General features: G+C 39.0%; 2 protein-coding genes and 1 long non-coding RNA gene across 4 annotated transcripts in view; 1 reads left to right on the forward strand and 2 right to left on the reverse strand.

Moving 5' to 3' along the window:
* Positions 1 to 12,422, forward strand: part of LOC136420258 (endothelin-converting enzyme 1-like) — a 30,209-nt gene extending 17,787 nt beyond the window's left edge. The window contains exons 14-22 of the mRNA XM_066407112.1: positions 201 to 304; positions 1,758 to 1,816; positions 2,013 to 2,064; positions 3,049 to 3,116; positions 3,970 to 4,100; positions 6,555 to 6,626; positions 7,083 to 7,178; positions 7,824 to 7,897; positions 9,737 to 12,422. Coding sequence (XP_066263209.1) covers positions 201 to 304; positions 1,758 to 1,816; positions 2,013 to 2,064; positions 3,049 to 3,116; positions 3,970 to 4,100; positions 6,555 to 6,626; positions 7,083 to 7,178; positions 7,824 to 7,897; positions 9,737 to 9,836 — 756 coding nt within the window. The 3' untranslated portion in view covers positions 9,837 to 12,422. The remainder of the gene's footprint in view (positions 1 to 200; positions 305 to 1,757; positions 1,817 to 2,012; positions 2,065 to 3,048; positions 3,117 to 3,969; positions 4,101 to 6,554; positions 6,627 to 7,082; positions 7,179 to 7,823; positions 7,898 to 9,736) is intronic.
* LOC136420269 (uncharacterized) overlaps positions 11,060 to 25,984 on the reverse strand; it is a 50,974-nt gene continuing 36,049 nt past the window's right edge. The window contains exons 2-9 of one of the 2 annotated variants that reach the window (XR_010753182.1): positions 25,870 to 25,947; positions 25,294 to 25,329; positions 24,743 to 24,798; positions 23,984 to 24,062; positions 22,311 to 22,499; positions 17,164 to 17,998; positions 12,263 to 15,317; positions 11,060 to 12,044 (exon numbers count right to left, since the gene is read on the reverse strand). Coding sequence is in view for 1 of the 2 variants with exons in the window: in XM_066407123.1 (XP_066263220.1) it covers positions 15,193 to 15,317; positions 17,164 to 17,998; positions 22,311 to 22,499; positions 23,984 to 24,062; positions 24,743 to 24,798; positions 25,294 to 25,329; positions 25,870 to 25,947 (1,398 nt within the window). In the remaining variant the exon portion in view is untranslated. Of the gene's footprint in view, positions 15,318 to 17,163; positions 17,999 to 22,310; positions 22,500 to 23,983; positions 24,063 to 24,742; positions 24,799 to 25,293; positions 25,330 to 25,869; positions 25,948 to 25,984 lie in introns of both variants that reach the window. The other variant, XM_066407123.1, reaches the window with a different exon arrangement.
* On the reverse strand, positions 19,060 to 20,833 carry LOC136420283 (uncharacterized). The gene is made up of 2 exons (XR_010753183.1): positions 19,912 to 20,833; positions 19,060 to 19,426 (listed from the first exon to the last, which is right to left on the reverse strand). It is a non-coding gene; the product is annotated as an uncharacterized lncRNA (long non-coding RNA).

The raw sequence follows: 25,984 nt of genomic DNA on the forward strand, positions 1-25,984 counted from the left end.
GATGGTTTTATGTTCACGGTTTTCGCGGCGACCGTTTCACCACGAACTTAAAACAACTGCGAACATGTTTGTCCAATACTGTAGAAGTATGTTACCATAGCGCTGCGGCAACTTAAAACCACCGCGAACACTGCATTTTCGCATTCGCCACGCGAAGTTAAATGCATTTACAGTATCTGTAATTCCTTCCCTGCATGCAGCTTGATGTTAACGCCACTGACCACTTTGGTAATGCAATAAGGACTGCTGCGTTTGAGAAGAACCTTTGGGACAGGCGCCTGAGCAACCAGGTGCTGAGAACAGAGTAAGTTTTCTGATACATTTATACATAACGCCCTCCTGATTAGGCCCGATATCGCTCGGTAACGTCACCTCCCGTAGTGGTCCTGACCGTTCAAGCCGGTAAAATCGCTTCTGGCGACGTCACCACCAAAACAGCTTTCAGCTAATCAGAGGGTTGGCTTAAGCTCATATATCTAGAGCAAAAGCGCAAAGGACACTGGGATATGCTATTGACTAATCAGGTTACGTCTTACATCGCTACTTTGGATACAGAGCAAAGATAACGGCTTTTTGTGCCAAATAAGGATAGCTCATTAATCATTCATGAGCAACTGCCAATAACGTCGCCATAAGCGATTTTACCGTCTTGAAAGGGCAGGGCCGCTATGGGAGGTAACGTTACCGAGCGATATCGGGCCTGTTCGGGAGGGTGATACATGATTGCACTACGAATTAGTCTTAAATGGGTATCTCACTGAGCTGTGCCAAATTGCGCTAGGAAATTGCAAAACTTTGCAAATTCTTGCCAGTCATCTCTTGAAGTCACACTGACATGCGACACACAGGTAGAATACATTACCTCCAAGAAAGATATGGCCGCCGCCCGGAAAGTCACATATTCAGTTTCAGCTCCAAATCAAAGACAAGTTAGAGAACTTTATTTGAAATCACAGAGTTTACAATGAATCAAAAACCAATGTACAAGGATTCAGATTTATCACAATGAGATGTGCAGTGATTGCGCCCTATTTGTACCATAATGATTTTAATAACTGGATTTTTCAAAATTCTAAACAAGATTGACAATGATAAAAAGACATTGCCATTGGGACGGTGGTTGTTGTTTTAACATTCACTCTATCCTGCTTAGGGCACTGATAGGTGGTGCTGTTCATACGGGATTTCTGTGCAATTCCTGGAATATTTGCAAACTGACCACAATACTATACCATTCGGCTCGCCACTGAGGGGTCGCCAAAAAAACAATTTTAGGCAACATATTGGGCCAATGATTGATGCAGTTTGGCCCAGGCCAGTGAGATATCTGCTTTACCAGGACAAGCCCCAAAATACCTTCCCCATAAGAGTAAGTTTGCTCCGATATTATACAGTATGCTCTCACCAACAAACATTGGACTTTGGATCTATGTTGGTGAGGCCGTACTGTATGTACTAGTACGGGAGCAAAATACTACATGTATACTGTAACATGTTACAGGAAATCTGTATCAGATAACGTACGTTTGGGAGCGCATAGTGATGTCATCCCCTTTGATTGTGCATATGTAAATACTTTGCGTTTGGGAATGCATCTCATTAATATGTGCTGCAGTGTTACGTGAACCATGTCACCGAAACATCGGTTGAATAAATCTCTTGGTTGTGTAAAAGAGTCTTTTTTATTCAGGACATGGTAAATATTACTTTGACCAGGTAAAATGTATATTAATTTCCCTGTTTCGTTACATGTGAAGGTGGGACATCGATGTGTATGGGGTCATAGCACACTACCTGTACCACTGGAATGAACTACGTAAGGAACCCATTTTTATTACATTTAAATTATCATTTTATATCTGGAGCATCGGGCTACCTAGCACAGTCACATTGACAATCAAAATTGCTGTGTGATGTTGACAAAATATTATTTATCATACACTTGAGACTCTGACTCTTATACGGTCCCAAATAAATTAACCAAAAAAGTGAATGGGTCATCTTTCCCATAGTCTTTCCAGCTGGCTTGCTGCAGTTCCCTGTGTTTGAATCTACAATGCCAAGGTGCGTATATGTATGGAAAGAGTGTGTGAAAGATGCGTACGTGTATGGAAAGAGTGTGTGAAAGGTGTGTACACGTATGAAAAGAGTGTGTGAAAGGTGCGTACATGTATGGAAAGAGTGTGTGAAAGGTGTGTATATGTATGGAAAGAGTGTGTGAAAGGTGCGGACATGTATGGAACGAGTGTGTGAAAGGTGCGTACATGTATGGAATGAGTGCACGTGTGTGAAAGGTGTGTACATGTATGGAAAGGGTGTGTGAAAGGTGCGCACATATATGGAAAGAGTGCGTGAAAGTTGTGTACATGTATGGAAAGAGTGTGTGGACGATGTGTACATATGTATGGAAAGAGTGTGTGAACGATGTGTACATATGTATGGAAAGAGTGTGTGAAAGGTGTGTACATGTACTCTCCAAGCAGAGGATGGGTTCCGGCAGGTTTTTGACGTGTTTTTAGGCGTTTTTGTCGGCCTTCTACTTTTTCATTTTTTTGTCTTTATAGAGACAACAAAAAATGAAAAAGTAGAAAGGCCGACAAAAACGCCTAAAAACACGTCAAAAACCTGCCGGAACCCATCCTCTGCTTGGAGAGTAGTGTACATGTATGGAAAAAGTGTGTGAAAGTTGTGTACATGTATGAATAAAAACAGAAAAATAAGGTTCTTATAACAATGTCTTATGTCTTACGGCTACTTCAGTGGGAAAATATTAGAAGTCGGCCAAATAGAGTGAATAGTATGTCATTCAAGGGTAGTCCGCTATACAGCGAAGCTCATTCAAACGAGATGCCGACGTCTCGCAGGCTCCGTTGGTCGCCTATTAAGCTTCCTTGCATAGCGGACTACCCTTGGCATACTATTCACTCTATTTGGCCGATTTCTACTATTTTCCCAGCGATCCGCCGAGCCTGGTAGAGGCTACCACTTCGTGGCAACTTGAAAAAATAGTAGATCGTAACGTCTGACTCCAATTTTTGCTTTATCTAGGTGGATGGCGTATGGAGCTATGGGCAGTATCTTGGGACAGGAGATCATCAACTCAGTGGATGAGTTTGGTACGTACGGTGGTGCAGGCACCCTCCTAAAAGCAGGACCCGTATCGCTCGATTCGCTGGCTCGCTCGCGTAGGGGGCCTGCTCTTCAGTCCAGGTAGACACGGTTCTGGCACCGTCGCCACCAAAACAGATTCAGTCAATCAGAGGGTTTACTAAACCTCATCTAGAGCAAAAGCGCAAAGGACGCTGGGAGTCTATCAACCAATCAGGTTACGTCTCACATCGTTACTTTAGGTTCAGAACAAATCAACCGCCAAATTGTGCCAAATAAGAATAGCTCATTAATTATTCATGAGAAACTGTCAGTAATGCCGCCAGAACCGTGTTTACCGGTGCTAAAGAGCAGGGCCCCTACGCGAGCGAGCCAACGAATCGAGCGATAGAGGTCCTGCTTTTAGGAGGGTGGTAGGTACAGATTATAACTGTTACTCAGTTGACCACTATCAATAGAACAATGTCTTTGTCCACAGAAAATTGATTGTCATGTATCTGAGGTTTCTGCAATACTGTACAAATATGTAGGGTGCTGTAAATGCATCTAAGTTCGCGGTGGTTTTGAGTTCGCGTTTGAAACAATACTAGCGCTACAGTCATAGGTGGGCAGAAAATTTTGCGGCGGTTATAAGTTCGCACTGAAAGTTCACCGCGACCATAAAACCACCGCGAACATTTCTGCATTTACAATAATAAGAAAGTGCCCTCTAATGTTAATGATAGCAATTAGAAAGAGTTTGACATTGAAATTGATGTACTGTCATGCTATCAAAGGCTTAGAGTGCAGCCAGGCCAGCAGACTGGCAAAGATATGGGGTCTGTGTAAGGCTATATAACAGTTAGTAACTTGTATTTCTAGGTGCCAGATTTGACAGCAGGGGACGGAGGGATGATTGGTGGACAAATAAAACTAAGCAGGACTACAGTCAGCGGAGAGCGTGTGTTAGTGACTTCTGGTCGGGCTTTTCCATCAATGTTTTCGATACAGAGGTACACATTTAAGAATATAGAGTAATAAAATTTAATCGTTGCAACTGGATAAAATACATATGAAAACCAGACGTTGCACTAACATTAATAATGATAATGAAAAATATTTTGATGATAAATTGTAAAAGTTGAAACTGTAATGATAATGACATAACTATATTCTCAAACGTATTTACTCCATTATCAATGCAGTTTCAACTTTTACAATTTATCATCAAAATAATTTTCATTATTGACATCATCTACAAATATCTATTATTTGACATTCTACAAATCCCCATTATTTGAAATTCAAACAGGCTTTAGTTGAAGTGCAAAATTTGGATGTTACTTACTTTGTATGAAACTATTTAATGATGATTGAACTAGAATGTCAGCGCAGTTAACGTTAACTCTATTGGAAGGAATATCAACTGCTGTCAAACTTGTCTCATATTCAAATCAATTTCAAAACTGAGAGCAAAATTTGTTTTAATTAGTAAACTGACTACTGACAGTTAATAGTACAATGTTATACATGAGTGTCATTGTAAATTTGTAATACTTCACAATGTATAAGACTCTGAAACACAAAACTGGGACCGTTGAAAATTTTGGGAATACAATTTTGAACCTGCATGCTTTCGAAGGCCACACAAGGTCTTATGAATTCCTCCGGCCGGGTTCTCGGAATGCCAATTCATTTCGGTATGGTGTAACACTACCAAAAATCTTTTTTCTTATTCTAATTCTTTTCTTGATATGTCGAGAAAGATTTTCTTAAACAAAGAAAAACAAGAAAATTTAAGAAACCTTCTGCGAAAGACTTTGTATGTGAATTCTTACACAAAGAATTTATTCTTTTTATTCTGAAGTTAAGAAAAATATTTCCAGCATGATGTTCTCCAATACGAATTTTCTAGAAAAATAAGGAAATTTTTTTCTCAGCCTTAGTACAAGATTTGTTTTTCGTTTTGGCAAATGTGGTATTCTTACACTCAGATTTTTTGCTTAAGATATTTTTTATTGAAAATTGAGATTTTACTAGAATGATTTTCTTGAACGTTCTTTGGTAGAGCAAGGAGAAGAAAAATATTCTTAGATGCAATTCTTGTTTGTGCTTAAAACAGGGATTCTTGTTTGTGCTTAAAACAGGGATTCTTGCATACAGAGTAATATTCTTGCTGACAGAAAAATTTTCTTTGTAGAAGGAAAAACAATAAAAACTAGAGTTCCGCGACCTCATACCTTCGCCAAATGATTTTAACCTTTATGACTGACGTATTAGCATTGTTTCTCATCAATTATAAATCATATCAGTTGATCGTCTTCACCCAAATAACAGAAGTTGTCCAAAGTATGAGCTTAACAAAGGTTATGCAAACATATATGATCAATTATGCAAATGAGGTCCTTATTAGCATAATTTGATTCAACGATGTTCACATTCACATAACTTCCAGATGTCACAAGTATGAAATTGCCATCATGTACCTGTAAGGAATTCTAGTTGTTTCTCATTAATTATGCAATTGCATATTTTCTATCTATCAACATTCATTTCTTCGTCAGTTACAAATGTCACATATTGGAATAGTCATATCATGGAACACAGCAGATTTTTAAATTGTCTCATTAGTTATGCAAATTAGAATCTGATTTGCATAATTATCGTCCAATCATACAAAGTATCACGTAAGCTATCTACATACCAAAAATCATGAACATACATCAAGCCCATCTTGAGTTATAGTATTTTCTCATTAATTATGCAAATGAGGTCCTCATTTGCATAGTTGATATTTATTAATATTTCTCTCTTCCTCAGTTACATATGTCACATGTTTGAGAGTCCTATCATGGAATTTGGCGGCTGTATAAACTTTCCTAATTAATTATGCAAATTAGATACTGATTTGCATAATAAGTATCTAATCATGTACATCATCACTCAAGTTATCTACTTACCAAAAATCATGACCATCCATCAAGCCCTTCTTGAGTTATTTCCTTTCAAAGTCTGAAGCAAAACCTGCTCCTGCAGTTCCAAAACCGCCGCTAGGGTGCCAAAACTTACACCACTTACTCTCTGTCCAAAGAGCTATCTACCACTCAAAAATAAGAACCATGGCATGTCCAGAACACGAGATATCAAAACAGGAAGTTCCGCTGCAGTACCGTAACAAGCCGCTAGGGGACCCAAAATCTAATCATTTCCATGTCTCATCAAGACCTACCCACCTACCAAATATCAAGACAATTCATTCTAGCCTTCTCGAGTTATGCTGTACGTTACACACACACAAACAAACGCTACCCTCTGCATAACCTTCTTGGCGAAGGTAATAAGAAAAACGATTTTTGGTAGTGCAGTTGGACTGATTTGGGTTGCATACCCTGATTGTTGGGTATAAAGAGTAAGGACTATTCAGTCTTCCAGAGTGAAACTCTTTCAAACTCCACCTCTCTACACAGGTTCCCATTGTAGGGACCAGAGTGGCGCAGAACCTGATTGGTGAGATGGGTGGTGTCAGGCAGGCCTTCTATGTGAGTTTCAAATGCAGTACAGTGACTGTAGTATCATACATACGATTAGCATTTATAGCGTTGAAAACAAATTCAAAGTCTCAATCTATACGGCATGGGTACAGAATTGCCACATATACATGAACAGTGTAAGGGTTGAACTCCCCCAAACACAGGTGACCCCTCATGACATCAAGGGGTTAATTGTAAAAGCTTATAGGCTAGTATATTTATCTATTTATTTATTGTTTCAGCATGTACATGACAGGGTTGCCCCACTAGCCGGAGGCTATTACTAAGGGCGGACCCATGTGCGGTCATAGGACTGTAGGTTTTGGACCATCTCACACCGGGGCATGCCCCTACTCTTTTTCAAAAGGTGTGGTGGAGTCTTTATAGTAGTCTGGCATGGGCACAGTGATTTAAGACGCAACAGTTACTGCATCCTTAAAATAAAACAAGAACGATCCTCCCCAGGCATACAGAGACTGGGTTAAAGAGGCAGGAGAAGAACAGCTGGTTTCCAGCTTGGACATCACAGCTGACCAAGCCTTCTTCATAGCATATGCACAGGTAAAGTTTGTACCTAAGGCCACATCAATTCCTTAAACAAAATCATGAAAACAGAACTAGAAGGCTGGGGTGAAAACTTGCACCTGACCCTGTTCACTCCCTGAAATTGTGTGCACCAAAGTACAAACTTTCCTCTGAGATTCTGTTTTCCTGTTGATTTTCCAATCTAGCTTTTTTTTAAAATTCCATTAGCCAATAAATTAAATTGGTGTGGCCTAAAGAGATACAGTACTTGTAAAGTTACTCAATGAGTTTTATAAGATAAGTTTTACAAATTTTATTATTCCCATTGCTAAGCCCTGAGTTACTTTTGTATCAAATACACCCTAGTATTTGTGTCATTATCAAAACGTTACACAACAATGCACATATTTATACCAAGATAACAAAAGGAGCTTCAATCTTCATTAACACATGACCCATAGCTGAATGGGTGTACAAAATTTCACTGGTAGAAAGCTAATATTCTCTTAAGTGTTCTAGAATTATATTTAAAATCATCATTATAGTATTCAACTTTTTTGTGTGAATAACATATTTAAGCTGATGACATGTTATGATTGGAATTCTTGTGATAAATGAATGTACATGTATAGTGTCAGTTAAATTGAGCAGTTTCAACCACATTAAGTCTTTTTCTTGCAGACGAACTGTGCTGTGAACACCCCTGCCGCAGACTATCGCTGGGTACAAGGATTCAATGTGCCACAAAACCTCAGGTAAGGCTCACATCAATACTTTGCTATACACCTTTCTCACGCGGCGGACATTATAGAATGAAAACGAGGCCAATGAGGCAAAGTAAATTCAGTTTTCCTACCAAATCACACTAAGTTTAAAAAATTGATATCCAATTATCAATAGTGTAATGCACAGAAAAGATGCAGCAATTTAGAGCCACGTTGACTGATCCTATAGTTCCGCCCTCCTCCGTCAAACTGTAGAAATGCAAAAGAAAACATAGAAATGCAGATATTTGACGGACATGCAGCAACTGCCACATTGGTCGATTTTCTAATTACCATGCAATCATGGGTTGAACTGCTAATTATGATGGACAGTTAGGGTCGGTCTAATGTTTCATTCTATCATGTCTGCCACGTGAGAAAAGTGTATACCAACCCTTGACACTCAGGCCTATGTCCAATTTTTATTTTGCAGCATCATTATAGTAAAGGTCAGCTGTTGTTGTTCATCTGACTTGTGCACTCGCCTGTTAGAGTTACAGTTCTCAGGTTGGGACATTAACACTCTGCTCACAGTCCATCATTGTACTTATCAAAACTAAGAGTTCCATGAGCTCATACCTTTGCAAAACGAGGTAAACCTTTTTGAGTGATGTGTCAGAAATATTTCTTATTGATTATACAAATATGGTCCTCATCTGCACAAATTTCATCAGGCCAGTTGTTCAAGGTATGAAATGACATTCACACTGCCACTGCTTCCCCTGGTGTTGAATGACAGTCAAACAAAACACTGCTGCTGTCCCTGGTGTTGAATATGATTTATACTGAAAAAGCTGTCCTTGGTGCTGATTGACATTCACACAAACACAGCTGTCCCCTGTGCTGAAAGACAGTAACAAAAACGCTGATGTCCCTGGTGCTGAAAGACAGTAACAAAAACACTGCTGGCCCTGGCGTTGAATATGATTTATACTGAAAAAGCTGCCCTTGGTGCTGATTGACATTCAAACAAACACAGCTGTCCCTGGTGCTGAAAGACAGTCACAAAAACACTGCTGCCCCTGGTGCTAAAGGACAGTTAAACAAAACACTGCTGCTGTTCCTGGTGTAAATACAATTTATACTGAAATAGCTCTCCCTGGTGCTGAATGACAGTCACAAAAACACTGATGTCCCTGGTGCTGAATGACAGTCACACAAAACACTGCTGTCCCTGGTGTTGAATATAATTTATACTGAAATAGCTGTCCTTGGTGCTGAAAGACAGTCACAAAAACACTGCTGTCCCTGGTGCTGAAAGACAGTCACAAAAACACTGCTGTCCCTGGTGCTGAAAGACCGTCACAAAAACACTGATGTCCCTGGTGCTGAATGACATTTACACAAACACTGCTGTCCCTGGTGTTGAATATGATTTATATTGAAATAGCTGTCCTTGGTGCTGAGTGACAATTACATAAACACTGCTGTCCCTGGTGCTGAATGACAGTCACAAAAACACTGCTGTCCCTGGTGCTGAGTGACAGTCACAAAAACACTGCTGTCCATGGTGCTGAATGACAGCCACAAAAACACTGCTGTCCCTGGTGCTGAATGACGTTTACACAAACATTGCTGTCCCTGGTGTTGAATATGATTTATACTGAAAAAGCTGTCCATGTTGCTGAATAACAGTCACAAAACACTGCTGTCCTGGTGTTGAATGACAGTCACAAAAACACAGCTGTCCCTGGTGCTGAATGACAGTCACAAAAACACTGCTGTCCCTGGTGCTGAAATACAGTCACACAAAACACTGCTGTCCCTGACTAGTGTTGAATACGAGTATTGATTATCAATAGCTTGATAATATGTTGTGTTGTCTGGCAGGGTCCAGGGCACTCTAGCACACCTGCAGGAGTTCCAGGACACATTCCAGTGCAGGCCAGGTGACCAGATGTACAAGGAGGACAGGTGTGATGTGTTCTAGTTGCACATGGAGGATGGCACAGAGGTGCAGACCGGTGGTGGTCAACATCATTGGCTGTATACCATACTGTAATTCTTGATTTGTTAATGGTAATTTAACTTTAGCTACTTTAGGCCACGCCAGTTTAATTTGTTGCTTTTCGGAATACCCTGTCCTGTTCCCCATTTTGGAAAAAAATAATTGGGTCACTATTACCCTTCTCAAATTTTAACTCCCAATTTTACTATTTGTTCAGTTGTAAACTTAATAGCCACCAAAATAGATTATACCTAAAAAGTGTGGTCATATTGATCATATTGAGTTATAATTTTTCATTTATTCAAACTATTTCTCAATATCAATCCATATATTACATGGCAAAAGGTAATTTTGTTACTGAAATTATAGTACTAGATCAAAGTATGAAAGAAACCTCGCTCTGTCGCTTCAATTTTTTTCTGAAAAAAATCCGAGAAGCAACAAAATAAAATGGTGTGGCCTTAACAGTCACTAGTCAGTCGCTAAAATTTCATCATCGAAAATATTTGATTACTAACATTTGAGACAGTGATGTTTGTTTTCACCACTTAAATTAAATGCAGTGAACTACTCCCTTTAACCCCAACCGCTAAAATTACCGACCGCTATATTAAATGGATTTTCAGTAATCAACCAGTTGTGGCATCACATTATATAATTGTAGCTGCTACATAATCAATTTTGGCATGTACTTGATAATTTCCTCTTATGGTCATTAGGGTCTTGTATAATTCATGTACATTATGGTCACAAGGGTTAACCACATGGTTACACAGCAACGAAAATAATGTGCCAGTGGTTTAAACTGCAGAGGATGGTGCAGAGGCTATACCACATACAGATCTGTTTAGAGTAGCCAAGCACTGTCCATTCCTACAAAATATACATTAGGCTGCTGGTGGGCTAATCCTAATTATTGCTGAACAACTTGTTGATAATTATTTGTTGAAAAGTAGGTTTGGGTTTAAGGACTTATTAAGGGTCTGATCAAAATGCAAGTCACTACAGGTCTAATAGATGAAGTATTGGGATTCTATTTAGAAGAGAGAGAGAATGCCTCAGTCAGTAGAGGTTATTGGTCTTCTCTACTTTCTCTGGGAGATTGCTTCATTATATTTGTCGGGGCAAAAGAGAAAGATATTAGTTGTAATAAGTAATACCTATTTGAACAAATGTTAGTTATCAATGACGATGCACACAATCAGTAGTATTACACCACGTTTTATTGCCAAACTAAGACTGCTACCACATGTATGGTCCTATGATAGCATTTCCTGAACAACACCTAACAAAAACTACATAGCTGCCATACAATCTTATCATAGTCAAACAGAAGTGCTTCTACTGGTGAGTTACAGACTATTGACTGTGCCTTCCAAGACTGAATTATGACTTTTTACTATGCATGTGGGTCACCCTTCATTATGACAAAACTATACAATACTGGTCTACTGCACTTAGCTACTGGTACAGTATTGATACAGCTGTAATTCTTGTCTCTTTCACAGTAAGCATTTCTGTATATTCCCTTATAGTATGATATTGCAAATAAAATACATTTTATGGTATTACCAGTACATGGAAAGGGGATAAAATCAGTAAATTTCTGAATCAAAATTATAAAAATATCTCTAAAGTATATGATTCTTTAGAAAAGGTTTTGTCAGATTTGACAGATTTGAGTGTTTTGTTGTTGTTGTAGATATGTTGTCTGATATGAATTGCAGGGCGTTGTCACATCATAGTAACTTCTAAATGATACTTTGATTCAATCTATACCACTGGAATACAATACGAAAATACCAGACGTTAAGGAATTTACTGACATTTATCAATCAGTGACAAAAGACCTTAGATAAACATCTGAAACATCTGATGTTTTTATATTGTAATCCAGTGGTATAGATTGAATTAGAATATCATTAGAAGTAGGATAATATTCACAAATGTACCATACTAAGGTCCTAATTTGTGTCAATGCTTGTAAGTGAATCCAAACCGTCTTGAGTCTTCACAGTGTGCCACAGAAAGATTTTCCATTAAATCCTGTAACACACTCATCAGGTATTGTTGTCCATGTTAATCTGTGCACAACCATGTAAGAGGGTAATAAGTACCGAAAATAATTTTATCAGGTTGGTGGAACATACTATTAGGATATTTGGATTTTTTTTTTACACAACCAGGAATCTCACCTGCTGACGTTTCGGTGTCTGTCAGTGATGAACCGAGACGAGGGGGGATACAAGCTCAGCCACGTTTGGGATTGCGTTCTTGCCGCAAAAGCGCCACCTACATCGGCTACTTATAGCGGCCAGAAGAAGTACTCCAGTCAAAAGCTCTGAATAAGGTGTCTGACAGACACCGAAACGTCAGCAGGTGAGATTCCTGGTTGTGTAAAAAGAAACTCCAAATATCCAAGGTAATATACTTCTGGGCTCCACTGATGGCTTGTCAGTTGACGTGACATGTACACTGTGAGACAAGCAAGGTGGTGTGATCTACAGACACTCCACAGAACTTAAAGTGTAGGCACACATTGTCAAATAAATCTAAACTGCACACCTTACAACTTCTTGTGGAAGTGTATTGTTGATAACTTTTGGTATTTTTTTGTTATCTGTTACAGGTTAACTCAAAGGAGCACTTTTGTCCAGAAAGGAATGTTTTTCTCCAATAGATTATAATTTTAGGAAGTAAAAAATGCATTTGATTTAATTTGTATCCAATTAATTGTCTATTGGAAAATAACACCCCCTTCTTGAGTTTTGTGCTCTTTCAAGGGAAGCACATTTTTCAACTAGTATTATGCATTTCATACCCACTGAATTGCACACATTACTTTTTACTCAGGTAATGAAATTGATATGGCACTATGTGAGCTGTAGAGAATGATGGGTAGCAACATTTTACACCATTCTGCTACGACTTTAAACAATCGTTGACAGATCTAAGTTTTTATCGCTCACACACTTGGATATCACACTGGACTGCTCCAAATTGCGCTAGGAAATTGTGCTGACTTTGCAAATTTTTGCCCAAAATCCCTTCCGGTCACACTGCCATGCAATGCAAAGGTAAAATATGTGACCTCTACAAACAAAATGGCCGCACTTGGAATGCCACATTCTCAGCATTGGCTCCAAGTCAGATAACTTTATTGGAAATCACAGTTTTTTTTCCCACTGATCAGAATTAGAAACCAAATGATCAAGATTCAGCAAAAAGAGATTTGCAGTAATTGTACTGTTTTGCACTCATTTTGCGAAATTTGTGGAATTTAAAAAACAAAATTGCAATTTAAGGTGACAAATTGTCAATTGTTTGTTTTGTTTGTTTGTATTGCATACCCGGTAAACCGCCTCAGGGCGTAACAGTAACTAACACATCGGGTCTGTACTGAACAGTACAAGCTGCATATCCGGGCAGATTTATATGATCTACACACACCAGGAAGGACCCCTACTCTTTTCGATAAGCGTGTTGAGTTCTTTAACGTGCTTGAGATGTGGCTCTCCTCAAACACGGGACCTCCATTTAACGTCCTATCCGAGGGACGTCCCTAACCGAAGCTAGGTACTACTCATTTTCACCTGAGTAAAGTGAGGAAAGTCATGTTAAGTGCCTTTCCCAAGGGCACAACGTCAACGGGACAAATCAGGGAACCCCGGATTCGAACCCGGTATCACTGCGCCACCACGACGCCAATAAATTGGTGCCGGTTTGCACCACTTTTAAATTACCTTTCGCAATATGGTCCAGTCCAGTGACATACCTGCTTTACATGTAGGTACATAATTTCTTTATGTACATGAACACTTGAAAGACACATTTTCACAGACGTTCCTGAGATGGTTCAATCCGTCCATCTATAGCACTGGTGATACTGCCATATATTTATGATTATTTTACTATTTTCAGGGAAAGTCAAACCAGCAGGTTGAACAAAAATACAAAAATATATTGTGAGCTTACTACACTAATGCATAAAAGGTTTCTATAATTGTTACACACTTAACAATCTATTAAAATCAATTGCACATTCCCATCTATAGTAAAAACAGCCACCCACATTTGCCATTCCACAGACTATATGCTTAATGTTGCTTACAGTAATAGCTGCTTGAATCAGAATCAAACGCAACTTTAATAAGGCCATATTGATTTGACTATATGGATGACATCCTCTGAACAACCTAGATCCGATGCAAGGAAAATAAGGTAACTGAAATTATTGAATGAGTTCAGAAGAACACATGTTAATTTTCAAATTGTTCAGGTACAGGTACAGGTACCGGTACAGAGGACCTGTACCTGTACCTGAACAATTTGAAAATTAACATGTGTTCTTCTGAACTTCTTCAATAATTTCAGTATCTCTATTCAAAGAAAACAACTACTAGTAGGTTTCCTACTGCCAAACTCCCTTGCCCTTGATATCAAAACTCCCGGCCGGCCTGAATGATCTATTGCATATTAGTTACGCTGTTCCAAGGTGTCACTTTGGTCACGTTTGGCGTTGCATGAGGCCATGAGGTTAGGAGATCAGTCACAAAATAAGCACATACTTGGAGTAAATTTATATCGGTACAGTACCGGTACTTCATGATCCGGTATTTTGGACCTGTACCTAATCAGTTTTTACGGTACAGTACCGGTACACAGTACCGGTACACAGTACCAGTACGCAGCACTAGTTAGGCCCCCAAACTGTTTCCTTCATTATGAGATGTAAGTAGTCAAAAAGGTTGAATAGATAACTGAACACACAGAACATGATAATTACCAAACCATAAACAAATTAATTCTTTAATTTTGTTCTTTCACATCTTCTTTGACTTGAGAACTTTCAAGTTGGTATTCTATAATATTCCTCATATTGCATCTTTTTGCAGCAGGATTAACAGTGGTGGCGACTATATTTTTGGGAAACGGAGACAAAATTGATGCAGGCATGAAAGTCATCCATATAATCATGTCAGCATGGACTAAGGCCACACCAATTTAATTTCTTGGTTAACGGAATTTAAAACAAAATGCTAGATTGGAAAATCAACATGAAAACAGAATCTCAGAGGAAACTTTGCACTTTGTTGCACACAGTTTCAGGGAGTGAACAGGGTCAGGTGCAAGTTTTCACCCCAGCCTTCTGTTTTCATGATGTCCTTGTGCTAAAATGAAAAATAAAAATCTGTTTACCAAGAAATCAAATTGGTGTGGCCTAATGCGTATTGCAAAAAAGGTTTTAATTGTTACACACTGATTGCAAAAACTTAGATATAGTGGCCTTAGTATCAATTGTTTGATATGATGCAAATTTAAGTACCTTCCTTTCCCCCTATTTACTGTCACCATCACTATCTACATCAGAAAACATGGCGTTGTACAACACTTCTTGCTGGTTCAACAGGTGATATCTGGTTGTCTTCTGTCTCAGCAGATCAAACTTTTTTCGTATAAGACCTACAACAAGAAGAAAAGATAAATTCAGTTCTGTCGCAAGTGCTGACTGACAGTCGCACAAACACTGCTATCCCAGGTGTTGAATATGATCTAAACTAAAAAAGCTGTCCTTGGTGCTGACTCACAGTCACACAAACACTGCTGTCCCTGGTGTTGAATATGATCTAAACTGAAAAAGATGCCTTGGTGCTGAAAGATATTTACATAAACACGGCTGTCCCTGGTGCTGACTGACAGTCAGACAAACACTGCTGCCGCTGGTGCTAAATGACAGTCACACTACCACTGCTGTCCTGGGCCTGCCACTAAATGACATTCACACAAATAATGCTGTCCCTGGTGTTGAATACCAGTTAAACTGACACAGCTGTCCCTGGTGCTGAATGACATTCACACAAACACTACTATCACTGATGTTGGATGACATTCACACAAATACTGCTATGAATCACAGGTGTTGGATACTAGTTATACTGACACAGCTGTCCCTAGTGCTGAATGACATTCACACAAACACTGATGTTCCCGGCGTTGAATACTATTCATACAGACACAGCTGTCCTTGGTGATGATTGACATTCACACAAACACTGTTGTCCCTGGAGTTGAATACCATTTATACTGAAACAGCTAAATGACAGTCACACAAACACTGCTGTCCCTGGCGTTGAATATGATACTGACATAGTTTTCCTTGGTGCTGAATTGAAAGATATTCACACAAACACTGCTGTTCCTGGTGCTGAATAACACGGCACTGCTGCTGAATGACATCCACACTGACACTGCTGTCCCTGATGCTGAATGATAGTCACACAAACACTGCTGTTCCTGGTGTTGAATATGATCTAAACTGAAATAGCTGTCCTTGGTGCTGAAATATATCCACATAAACACTGCTGTCCCTGGTGCTGACTGACAGTCACACAAACATTGCTGTCTCTGGCGCTAAATGACAGTCACAGTACCACTGCTGTCCCTGGTGTTGAATACCATTTATACTGACACAGCTGTCCCTGGTGCTGAATGACAGTCACACAAACACTGCTGTCCCTGGTGTTGAATACCATTCATACTGACACAGCTGTCCCTGGTGCTGAATGATATTCACACAACCACCGCTGTCCTTGGTGCTGAATGACATTCACACAATCACTGCTATCCCTGGCGCTGAATACCATTTATACTGACACAGCTGTACCTGGTGCTGTATGACATTCACAAAAACACTGCTGACCCTGGTGTGGAATACCAGTTATACTGAAACAGCTGTCCCTGTGACATTCACAGTATCACTGCTGTCTCTAGTTGCTGAATGACATTCACACCAGCACTACTGTCCCTGGTACTGAATAACAATTACACTATACAGGCAACACTTTTTTTTTGTTTAGTAAGTAGATTGACCAAATGAATTGATGTCTACAAGTATGATATATCAAAAGGTTATCAATATCTCACTCACCAATATCTACTAGGTAACAATTAGATGTCTCCAGGAACATTTCTGCAGAATTCTTGGAATGTCAGCCAGGATTATTGTACTGTCAGCCAGAATATGGGCAAACTGTATATTACATTAGAATGAAAGACGTTTCCTTCAGTTATTGGTATCATGATGTAACATCATCAGTATCAGAGAGCAATATTTTGTCTTCCCAAAGGAATGTCAAGGTTTTCCAGATTTAGAGTGTTTTTCAAGAGTTATAGTGTCACCTGTTACTAACATCTCTACCCCTGGTGCTGAATGACTCACACACTAACACTGCCGTCCTTGATGCTGAATGACATCCACACTTACAAATCTCAGAGCCCATGCAAATACCTTCCTGAATAATGGACTTACCTGGTATACTTAGCTTTTCCTTTGGGGCCTGCTCCCAATCCTTGTAATTAACAGTCTCCACTTGTTTGAACATTTCTCCTTGCATCTTCTTCCTCCAGAGTTTTGTATGATACACTGCACCACTTAGGAGTCCAAGCAGGAATACCAGGCTGCCCAATGCCCAGTACGCCTGGTCCTGGTGAAAACCCTCCAGCCCATTTGTGGTCATGCTTTGGTTGACTTGATGACTATGTGGAGTTCTTTGTGTCATCTTGTCTGTTGGAAGTTTTTGTGTACTCTGTGTAAATGTTTGTTGAGTTCGGACTGCAATTTTTGGACTGGAATTTTTCCGTACAGTACCAGAGTGGTGAACGTTAGTTAGACCTGGGTTTGCAGACGCTGTTGATGTACTAGTATACGTGTGGCTTACTTGTGTTGTAGCTCTACTGGATGCCATCTGTGGTACTGGTAGGGAGAACTGTTTCCTCGCTGTTGTCGATGGAGTCAAAAGTTTGCCTCGTTTGGACATGACCATATTTTTCACAAACTCAGAATCTGTTACAAGCCTTCTGCTACCAGCTAATCTTGCTGGACTACCATCCGTGGGCCCAACTGTATGTGGTTCTAATCCGTCAGACCCTATGTGGACTTGTACGGCCATGTCTGGTACCTCTGTGTGTGTCGTGTTTGTAACTGGGGTGGTACTAGTTGCTTCAATGTCTGGGCAGATGACGGACTCCTGTTCGTCTGACACGATGTCGGCAGCCTGGAGGAGCCAGTGGGAGTACTGTCCATCTCTGGTCTCCGTGCTCTCTTCACCAGACTGGAGGGCATGCTCCACAATCCAGCCCTGCACCTGAGGAGTGGTAAGGTATACATATAGAATAAAACATGACGGTGTGTTCCGTACCACCCGTGATATGACCCTCAGTATAGAGCTGAGACCGAGAGTGATGCACAATACACTGTGATGTATTCAATTTCATATTATAACAGACAGAAAGGTATTACAATATCAGTACGCCATTCACGCCCATATCCTCACTACAAAAAATGCCATTCTCGTTTTTTCTTGTTTTTTCTTTGTTGAAGAAAAATTATCTTCCAGAAAGAAAATTATTCTGTGTGCAAGAATAAGAACGAATAAGGAAATGTCAGTGAGGACGTAAGGAATATAAAATTTTTCTTAGAATATTTTTCTCTGACCAAGTTGTTTTTTCTCACACATAGGTGACTAAAACCTCGAAATAAATTTTCTTGTTGTTATGATTCTTCTTTGGCACAGAATTTTCATCTAAGATATATAAATTTCAGAGGAAAATATTCTAAGAAAAAGTTTATATTTGTTACGTCCTCACTGACATTTCCTTATTTCTTCTGTCCTCAAGAATAAATTTCTTACACCTAGAATGAGTTTCTTGCACTAAGAGTGAGGTTCTTGAAATAGGAATACCTTTCTGTCCTCAAGAATGAATTTCTTACATCTAGAATGAGTTTCTTCCACTGAGAGCGAGGTTCTTGAAATAGGAATACCTTTCTGTCCTCAAGAATGAATTTCTTACATCTAGAATGAGTTTCTTCCACTAAGAGCGAGGTTCTTGAAATAGGAATACCTTTCTGACCTCAAGAATGAATTTCTTACACCTAGAATGAGTTTCTTCCACTAAGAGCAAGGTTCTTGAAATAGGAATACCTTTCTGACCTCAAGAATGAGTTTCTTACACCTAGAATGAGTTTCCTCCACTGAGAGTGAGGTTCTTGTAGTAGGAATACCTTTCTGTCCTCAAGAATGAATTTATTACACCTAGAATGAGTTTCTTGCACTAAGAGTGAGGTTCTTGTTGTAGGAATACCTTTCTGTCCTCAAGAATGAATTCCTTAAACCTAGAAACAGTTTCTTGAATCAAGATGGAGGTCTTGAATCAAGAATACCATTTAATAAATCAATGATAATATAATTTAAATATGTTCCAATCATATTTATTATCATTGATCTAATTGTTTAATACACAGTTTTGGATTTTTCTTTCTAATGCCCATTCTTAACCAAGGATTGCAAAGATCAACCAGTTTGCAATACAATTGTTTCCATAAATGTTTCACATTTGATGCTGTGATAAAAGCACATTTTCTCTGTGTTCATACAAATAACTAATTGTCCTTCTAAAACTGTCAGTTCTGCAGTGTTGTAGCTGTCCTTCTTATAATCAATGACTTGTAATTGTTGAAAGATTTTCCAAACTTGAGACGGGGGCATCTTCTTTGGTCCAACAGGTTTCTAAGTCTAGAAAAACACACAAAAAAGATGACGATGACTGTCATTTTCCTACATCGCCCCCCTCCCCCTTATACATGCATGGGGATGGGGGCTTGTGCATTTGCTTGAAAATGTTATACTTATACTTTTTTAGTACCTTGTAGGTATTACTGCACTTAACGTACATGTTCTGCACTTACTGGTTGGCTGTATATATCATGCAACCACGAACACAACAAAGGTTTTTAAGCCTAGAAAAACACACAAAGAGTTAGTGACTGTCATTTTCCTATATCGCCCCCCTCCCCCATATACATGCATGGGGGAGGGGGGCTTGTGCATTTGCTTGAAAATGATATACTTCAACTTTTTTAGTACCTTTAAGGTATAACTGCACTAAACGTACATGCTCTGCAATTACTGGTTGGCTGTATCATGCAACCACAAACACAAAACTAAGAGTATCTACTTGGGAAATAAGTTATTTTCATGCAAGACAGGCTATAACATACCTGGAGCATATCTGTTGATGGCGTTAGCCTGAGGAAGCATTTTGGAACTTAAAACAAGTCATCTACGTAGTGTAGTGAGTCCCACATGATACCAAAAAGTGTCCTCACGAAACTAGCCACATCTTTCCCTATTATTGTAAGATTTAAACCGCACATCAGGCAAATACAGCTGGAGCCCAAACTCAACGGTCCATATTCAAACTCTCTTTACAGCAAAGGATGATGGGAGTATTAAATTAGCATAATTTACTTTCTCATTACAAGAAAAACAATAATTATCTTCTTGAGCTTTACAATGTTAAGAACAGAAAGGAAATCATGCAAATTTGAACTTTCATTTTTAGATAACACAGAAAAGCAGGAAACATCTTTCTTTAACTTTGTGGAAAAGGAATTCGAACAGAAAAACACTTGGGAATTACTTGTTTTACAGTTTCTTGATTTTCTCATTTTTCTTAACTGTATTTGGTCAAGAAAATCCTTACATCTTCTTAGATATACTAAGAATAGCAAGAATCATATTCCTCAGACTTCCTAAATCAAGAAAACAAGAAATGTCAAGAATGTTTTCCTAGTGAAATGAAAGTCTAAAGAAAAAATCATGTATGGCAAGAATAAAAATCTTAAGAGTAGATTCTGTCAAATACTCCATTTCACCAAACAAGAAGCAAATATTGTGTGAAGAATAAGGAAGAAAGATTGACTAGAATTTCTAGAATATTCTTGCTGATAAAACATCAGACTAGAAATCCTCTCTTCACCTAAGAAAAACAAGAATAAAACTCTTAATGTAAGATTTAACGTACAAAGGTTTTGCGTAAGATTTCTTGATTTTCTTGAAATTCTTTATGGAAGAAAATCTTTCTCTCAATAAGAAAAAATAAGAAAACAAGAAAAATAAGAAACAGCATTTTTGGTAGTGCTTGTAGTTATAGTTTTCAGAATAGAATAGTTAAGTACTCATTGTATTGATTGTCTTGTCATTGTTGCCATACATTGTACCATGTACAACTGTTGAGCAATAAAGTTCATTCATTCATTGATATCATTCCCACCCGAAAAAACACATAGTTTGATTTGAAATAAGTATATATAGAAGATTTGGAGTCTTTAGACAAAAAATTGTAAAAACAATGATATTCCAATGTCCAAATCTGGTATTTGAATTTTTGACCGTGGCGCACTCGGCGTACCTGAAATTTGTTCTACTCATTTAATGGTAATACAAAATGGAAGCCTGTGTGATAACCCAAAATATCAACCAGTCTGGAACACCCATATCAAATGTTATCACTGCCCAGGCAACCTACCAAGAAATAAAAGATCTCAGTGAAATAATGAGTTTTTGTAAATTTCTCAATGCCTTAAGGCATCAGCTTTACTGCGCATTATAACCTAATTGACCTTGCCATACAGAGCAGCTGTCTATGGACTACACCACACTACTCTCAGGATGTTGGCCTGAAATGCTGCAGTATCTCAAAATACTGCCAGGGGGCCCAAAATGTTTTCATGCCATGGATTCATTTTTAATGCCATGGAGTGAGTGAGTGAGTGAGTGAGTGAGATTCTTTAGGATACTTGTGGAAAAGCAGCTTAAAAAGCTAGCAGTTAAAACATAATTCACTCATTCACTAATGAAAATTTCTCTGAAAACTAAATTTACATTTTTAAACTTAGCAAATGAGTTATTAACCCCTAATATAGACTGATCCCATAGCCCTGGGCACCTCCGTAATGCAAAATAAAAACATGATGGACATTCAGCTACTCTCTCATTGATCGAATCATTGATTGCTATTCTCTCATTGGTTGAGCTGCTATAACTGTGATGGACAAGCCATGTACAAGGGGTGATCAATAAGTGCTCGGCCTCACCAAGAAATAAGGTGCAAAACTCAAATTTTTGGGTACAACTTTAAGGTATGAAGTATTCTATGAATGTCTACCAAAATTCAAATCATTGTGATCATTACTTTGCTGACGACACCCAGTAACATTAGGTGAGGCAGAAGGATAAAAACATGGACAATTGAGCTGTGACCTGAGGTGTGCAAGTAAGCTTGCTCTGCAAAAAGTCAGATATCCACTTCTTTTTAGTTGAAATAAGAAGGAAATCTTCACCAAACATTTTGTCTTCAAAGATTTTATGCTGATTCATGGCATGAGAAACTCGACCCACACAGCTCTGATCATATTGCACCTTTGTTTTTCTTGTCACTTACCCACAAGTATTTCAAATGGACGTCTATTCAAAAGTATTTGCCACAAGTTTGGTGGATATTGCTAAAAGATGTCATACTATACATGTACATATTAATCATGCCCCACAATTTGAGTTGTGCACCTTATTTCTGGGTGAGGCCGAGGACTTATTGATCACCCCTCATATACTGTACCTCTGTGACATTAATGTGGGCCATCTCCATTGTGCACCCCCAGGCTGACAGGGCGAATGGGTAGGTTTGTGTCAGCTGGGTGTACGGGGTGATGATGTGTTTCCTCAGGCACCTCCGGACAGTCTGCTTCAGCACATCCACCTGCACCCGCGGAGCACAGGGGTCATACAGGGCAACCACTGCACCGTGCTGCAACATAGGACACAACAGCACTATAGTTGCTCATGTACAAGCATGAGGGTTAGGCCACACCAATCTAATCTATTGGTTAACAGAATTTTAAAAAAAAATGCTAGATTGGAAAATCACCATGAAAACAGAATCTCAGAGGAAAGTTTGTACTTTGGTGCACACAGTTTCAGGGAGTGAACAGGGTCAGGTGCAAGTTTTCACCCCAGCCTTCGGTTTTAATAATGTCCTTGTGCTAAAATTAAGAAAATAAATCCGTTAATGAAGAAATCAAATTGGTGTGGCCTTAGGTACAGAAATAAATAAGTGGACGGTGCCAAAAACCCAAAGGGGCGAGTACGCCGCTCCCAGGATACGAGCTCACGCCAATCCCAATCCGCACGGCTTGGGTAATTCACCACGCTAACCACTAGGCTAAAACATCCGGACCAGTTAGACTGGTCAGTTAGTGGAGGTTGATCCCCACTGTTGCACTACTCCCCCTTTTCTTTTCAGACTCGTCCCGAGTCTCTGAGTACGAAATTCCCTGTGTGATCTGATCATTACTCACAGGGCCGGCATGGGAACCACTGTAAAAACCCAAAGGGGCGAGTACGCCGCTCCCGGGATCGAACTCACGCCAATCCCAATCCGCACGGCTTGGGAATTCAACACGCTAACCACTAGGCTAAAAGGTCCGGACCAGTTAGACTGGTCTGAGTTAGTGGAGGTTGATCCCCACTGTTACACTTTTACTCCCCCTTTTCTTTTCAGACTCATCGCGAGTGTTAAGAAAGGCATTTGCAATTGGTGCAGAAGTACTGCACCTACATGCATACCTATTAAGTATTGGTTCCTATGGGATAATTGCTGAAGTTACAGTCAATTTTTGGGTCAACTCAATAGAAGAATTAACTTGCTATAGGTGGAAATTCCTGAATAACTATTCACACAAACGCTGGAGCAACCACCTGGCCGTAGCAACCACTTTTGGTCCGTCTCTTAGGTGGTTGCTGTGACCAGGTTCGACTTATTCTTTTTTTGGAAATTCTTTTTCTTTTGCTAGCAAAAGAAAGACCTTTAAGTTAGTTCCAGAGAGAGTAGGGGTATGCCTTAAAACACCTCAACCGAATTCATTTAAGCTCATTCGAACTGATTACAATCGCAATTCACTCAAAATGAAAAAAAAATCATAAAAATGATGAAAAATAACATGAAAACAAATAAAAGAGTAGGAAGAACTTCTCCATGCGGACCCTTACAATGACTATCCAATATGGCGGCCAGAAATTCCTTCTATCTTGGAAACTATCTTGGTAACTTATAAAAACTGGTAAGTTTGCTGCTTGTTTTGCATTCATAAGTGCATAGATCATGTATCCAGAGCATCAAATAAGGTCCCTGCCCCATGTACACGGCATTTTAGACTCGGATGAGTTCGGGTGAGTTTGGATGAGTTCGGGTGAGGTGTTTAGGAATACCGAAGAGAGTAGTGACTGTCTCACCTCTATGTTGTGTAGCCATCGTTGTGGAGGCAGGTATCTGTAGGTACCATACCTGGCCCACTTAGGTCTGTGCATCCCGCTGTAATGTTGAACAAACAAGCTATCAGAGATGGCAGACTTCACCCCCTTAAAGGTTCTATCTCTGTTTACGGTCTTACTCCCAATTCCCCCAACTGACGTCAGTTTCACTTTACACCAAACATTTCTCTGTCTGTTATAGTTTTAATTTGGACAATGCAGTTAGAATTTCTTCTTTATACATTAAATGTTTCTAACAGCAAGTAACAGGTTGATATTCCCCTTGGCCCTTAATCTGAACATGCAGGTGCAGGCAGTAGGATAGAATATTAGTAGATTTCAGGAAAAACGCACACACACACACACATACACACACACACACACACACACATGCACACACACACATACACACACACATACATACATGTACACACCGAAACACACACACACACATAGGTACACACACACACACACACACATAAATACATGTACACACCAAAACACACACACACACGCACACACACACACACACATACATACATGTACACACCGAAACACACACACACACACACACGCACACGCACTAACACTATCTCAAGGTTTCGAAAGATAAATTCAAAATATGATGCCAAAAGAAATATACTATATAAAAAACTTTTCATAGTCATCAAATCTCACTCATCAGTTTTTGTCATGATCAGTGTTATGTTCTAAATACATGTAATAACTCACTGTTCTTACCTGTGTGGGATCCTCTGTGTGTATGTGATTGTGTCCCTCATACATTTGTGCAATGGCTAACATGCAGAAATAAAAAACAATATGAATAGAGTGAAATCTTCTTTGCAAGGAACAAAAACAAAATAGTTCCATTACCCCACTGTCATGTCTGGAAGATAATATTATGCAGTTTGAAACTGATTCAAGAATGTGCTACTTGATAATTCTCAACCCTACATTGATATACATACTATTATATGAGCAAAGATATGACTTTCTATACGCCACCTCTTTTCACTCCCCCCTAAATTAGCAAGATTACATTTACTTAATGTACAGTGCCTATATAGTAATTACAGCATCTTGAATTTGCAGGGATTGACAAAAGGTATTGGAGACACAAAATAACATACAATTTCAAAGAGGGACTGCATTCTTACGAAAAACCACAGTAAGTTACTACATGTAGTTCGTTCTTGCAACTGAAAATAAATGATATTCATATGACATTGTGTACAAAAAATGCATGTTTGACTCAACACAAAAAAAGTCAAGACATAAAACATACTTACCTCTTTCGGTCTGGAACAATTGCTTCTACTTGGACTCTGAAAGAGGCACAAAATTCAAGATATGAAACAGATGTACCATCATAATATCTCTCTACATCACAATAATTTTAAATCTATTCATACAATGTATTATGCAGCCCAGTTTAACTTTAAGTTAGCACTTAGTACTCTAACCAATTGGAACTGGGAGCTCAACTGAATACTGTAAATCACTAAAAAATATAGCGGCAGGAAAATATGGCGGTTGGGGGAAAATGGAGTAGGTCACGGCACTTTATTCTAACGGTGGGAACAAACATTACTGTCTTACATATTATTAGTGATCAAATATTAGTGATGATGAAATTTTAGCTGTTGACTAGTGACCGTTAATCAGCTAAAATTAAGTTACAGTTAACAAATCAAGAATTATTATATGAAGCTGCTGATTTTCCGATTGAGCTGCAACTTTCATTTTCTACCATAATATGATGGTGATACAAGCAAAACTTTGATTGTCATTTCTTCTGATAGGAATCATAGGAAGTTGGAAGAAAAATGTGTAAAAAATAAATGATAGTCAGAAAGCTAACTTACCATTTCATCATATACAGGATAATACTTTTCGTCCTCACACTCAAACTTTATGTCTTGTAAATCCACCGCAATGCCAGTCTGTAGAAACAGAGAACAACATATACATGTTCATATA

This window comes from Branchiostoma lanceolatum, chromosome 1 (assembly GCF_035083965.1).
Source record: "Branchiostoma lanceolatum isolate klBraLanc5 chromosome 1, klBraLanc5.hap2, whole genome shotgun sequence".
NCBI classification, from domain to species: Eukaryota; Metazoa; Chordata; class Leptocardii; order Amphioxiformes; family Branchiostomatidae; genus Branchiostoma; species Branchiostoma lanceolatum.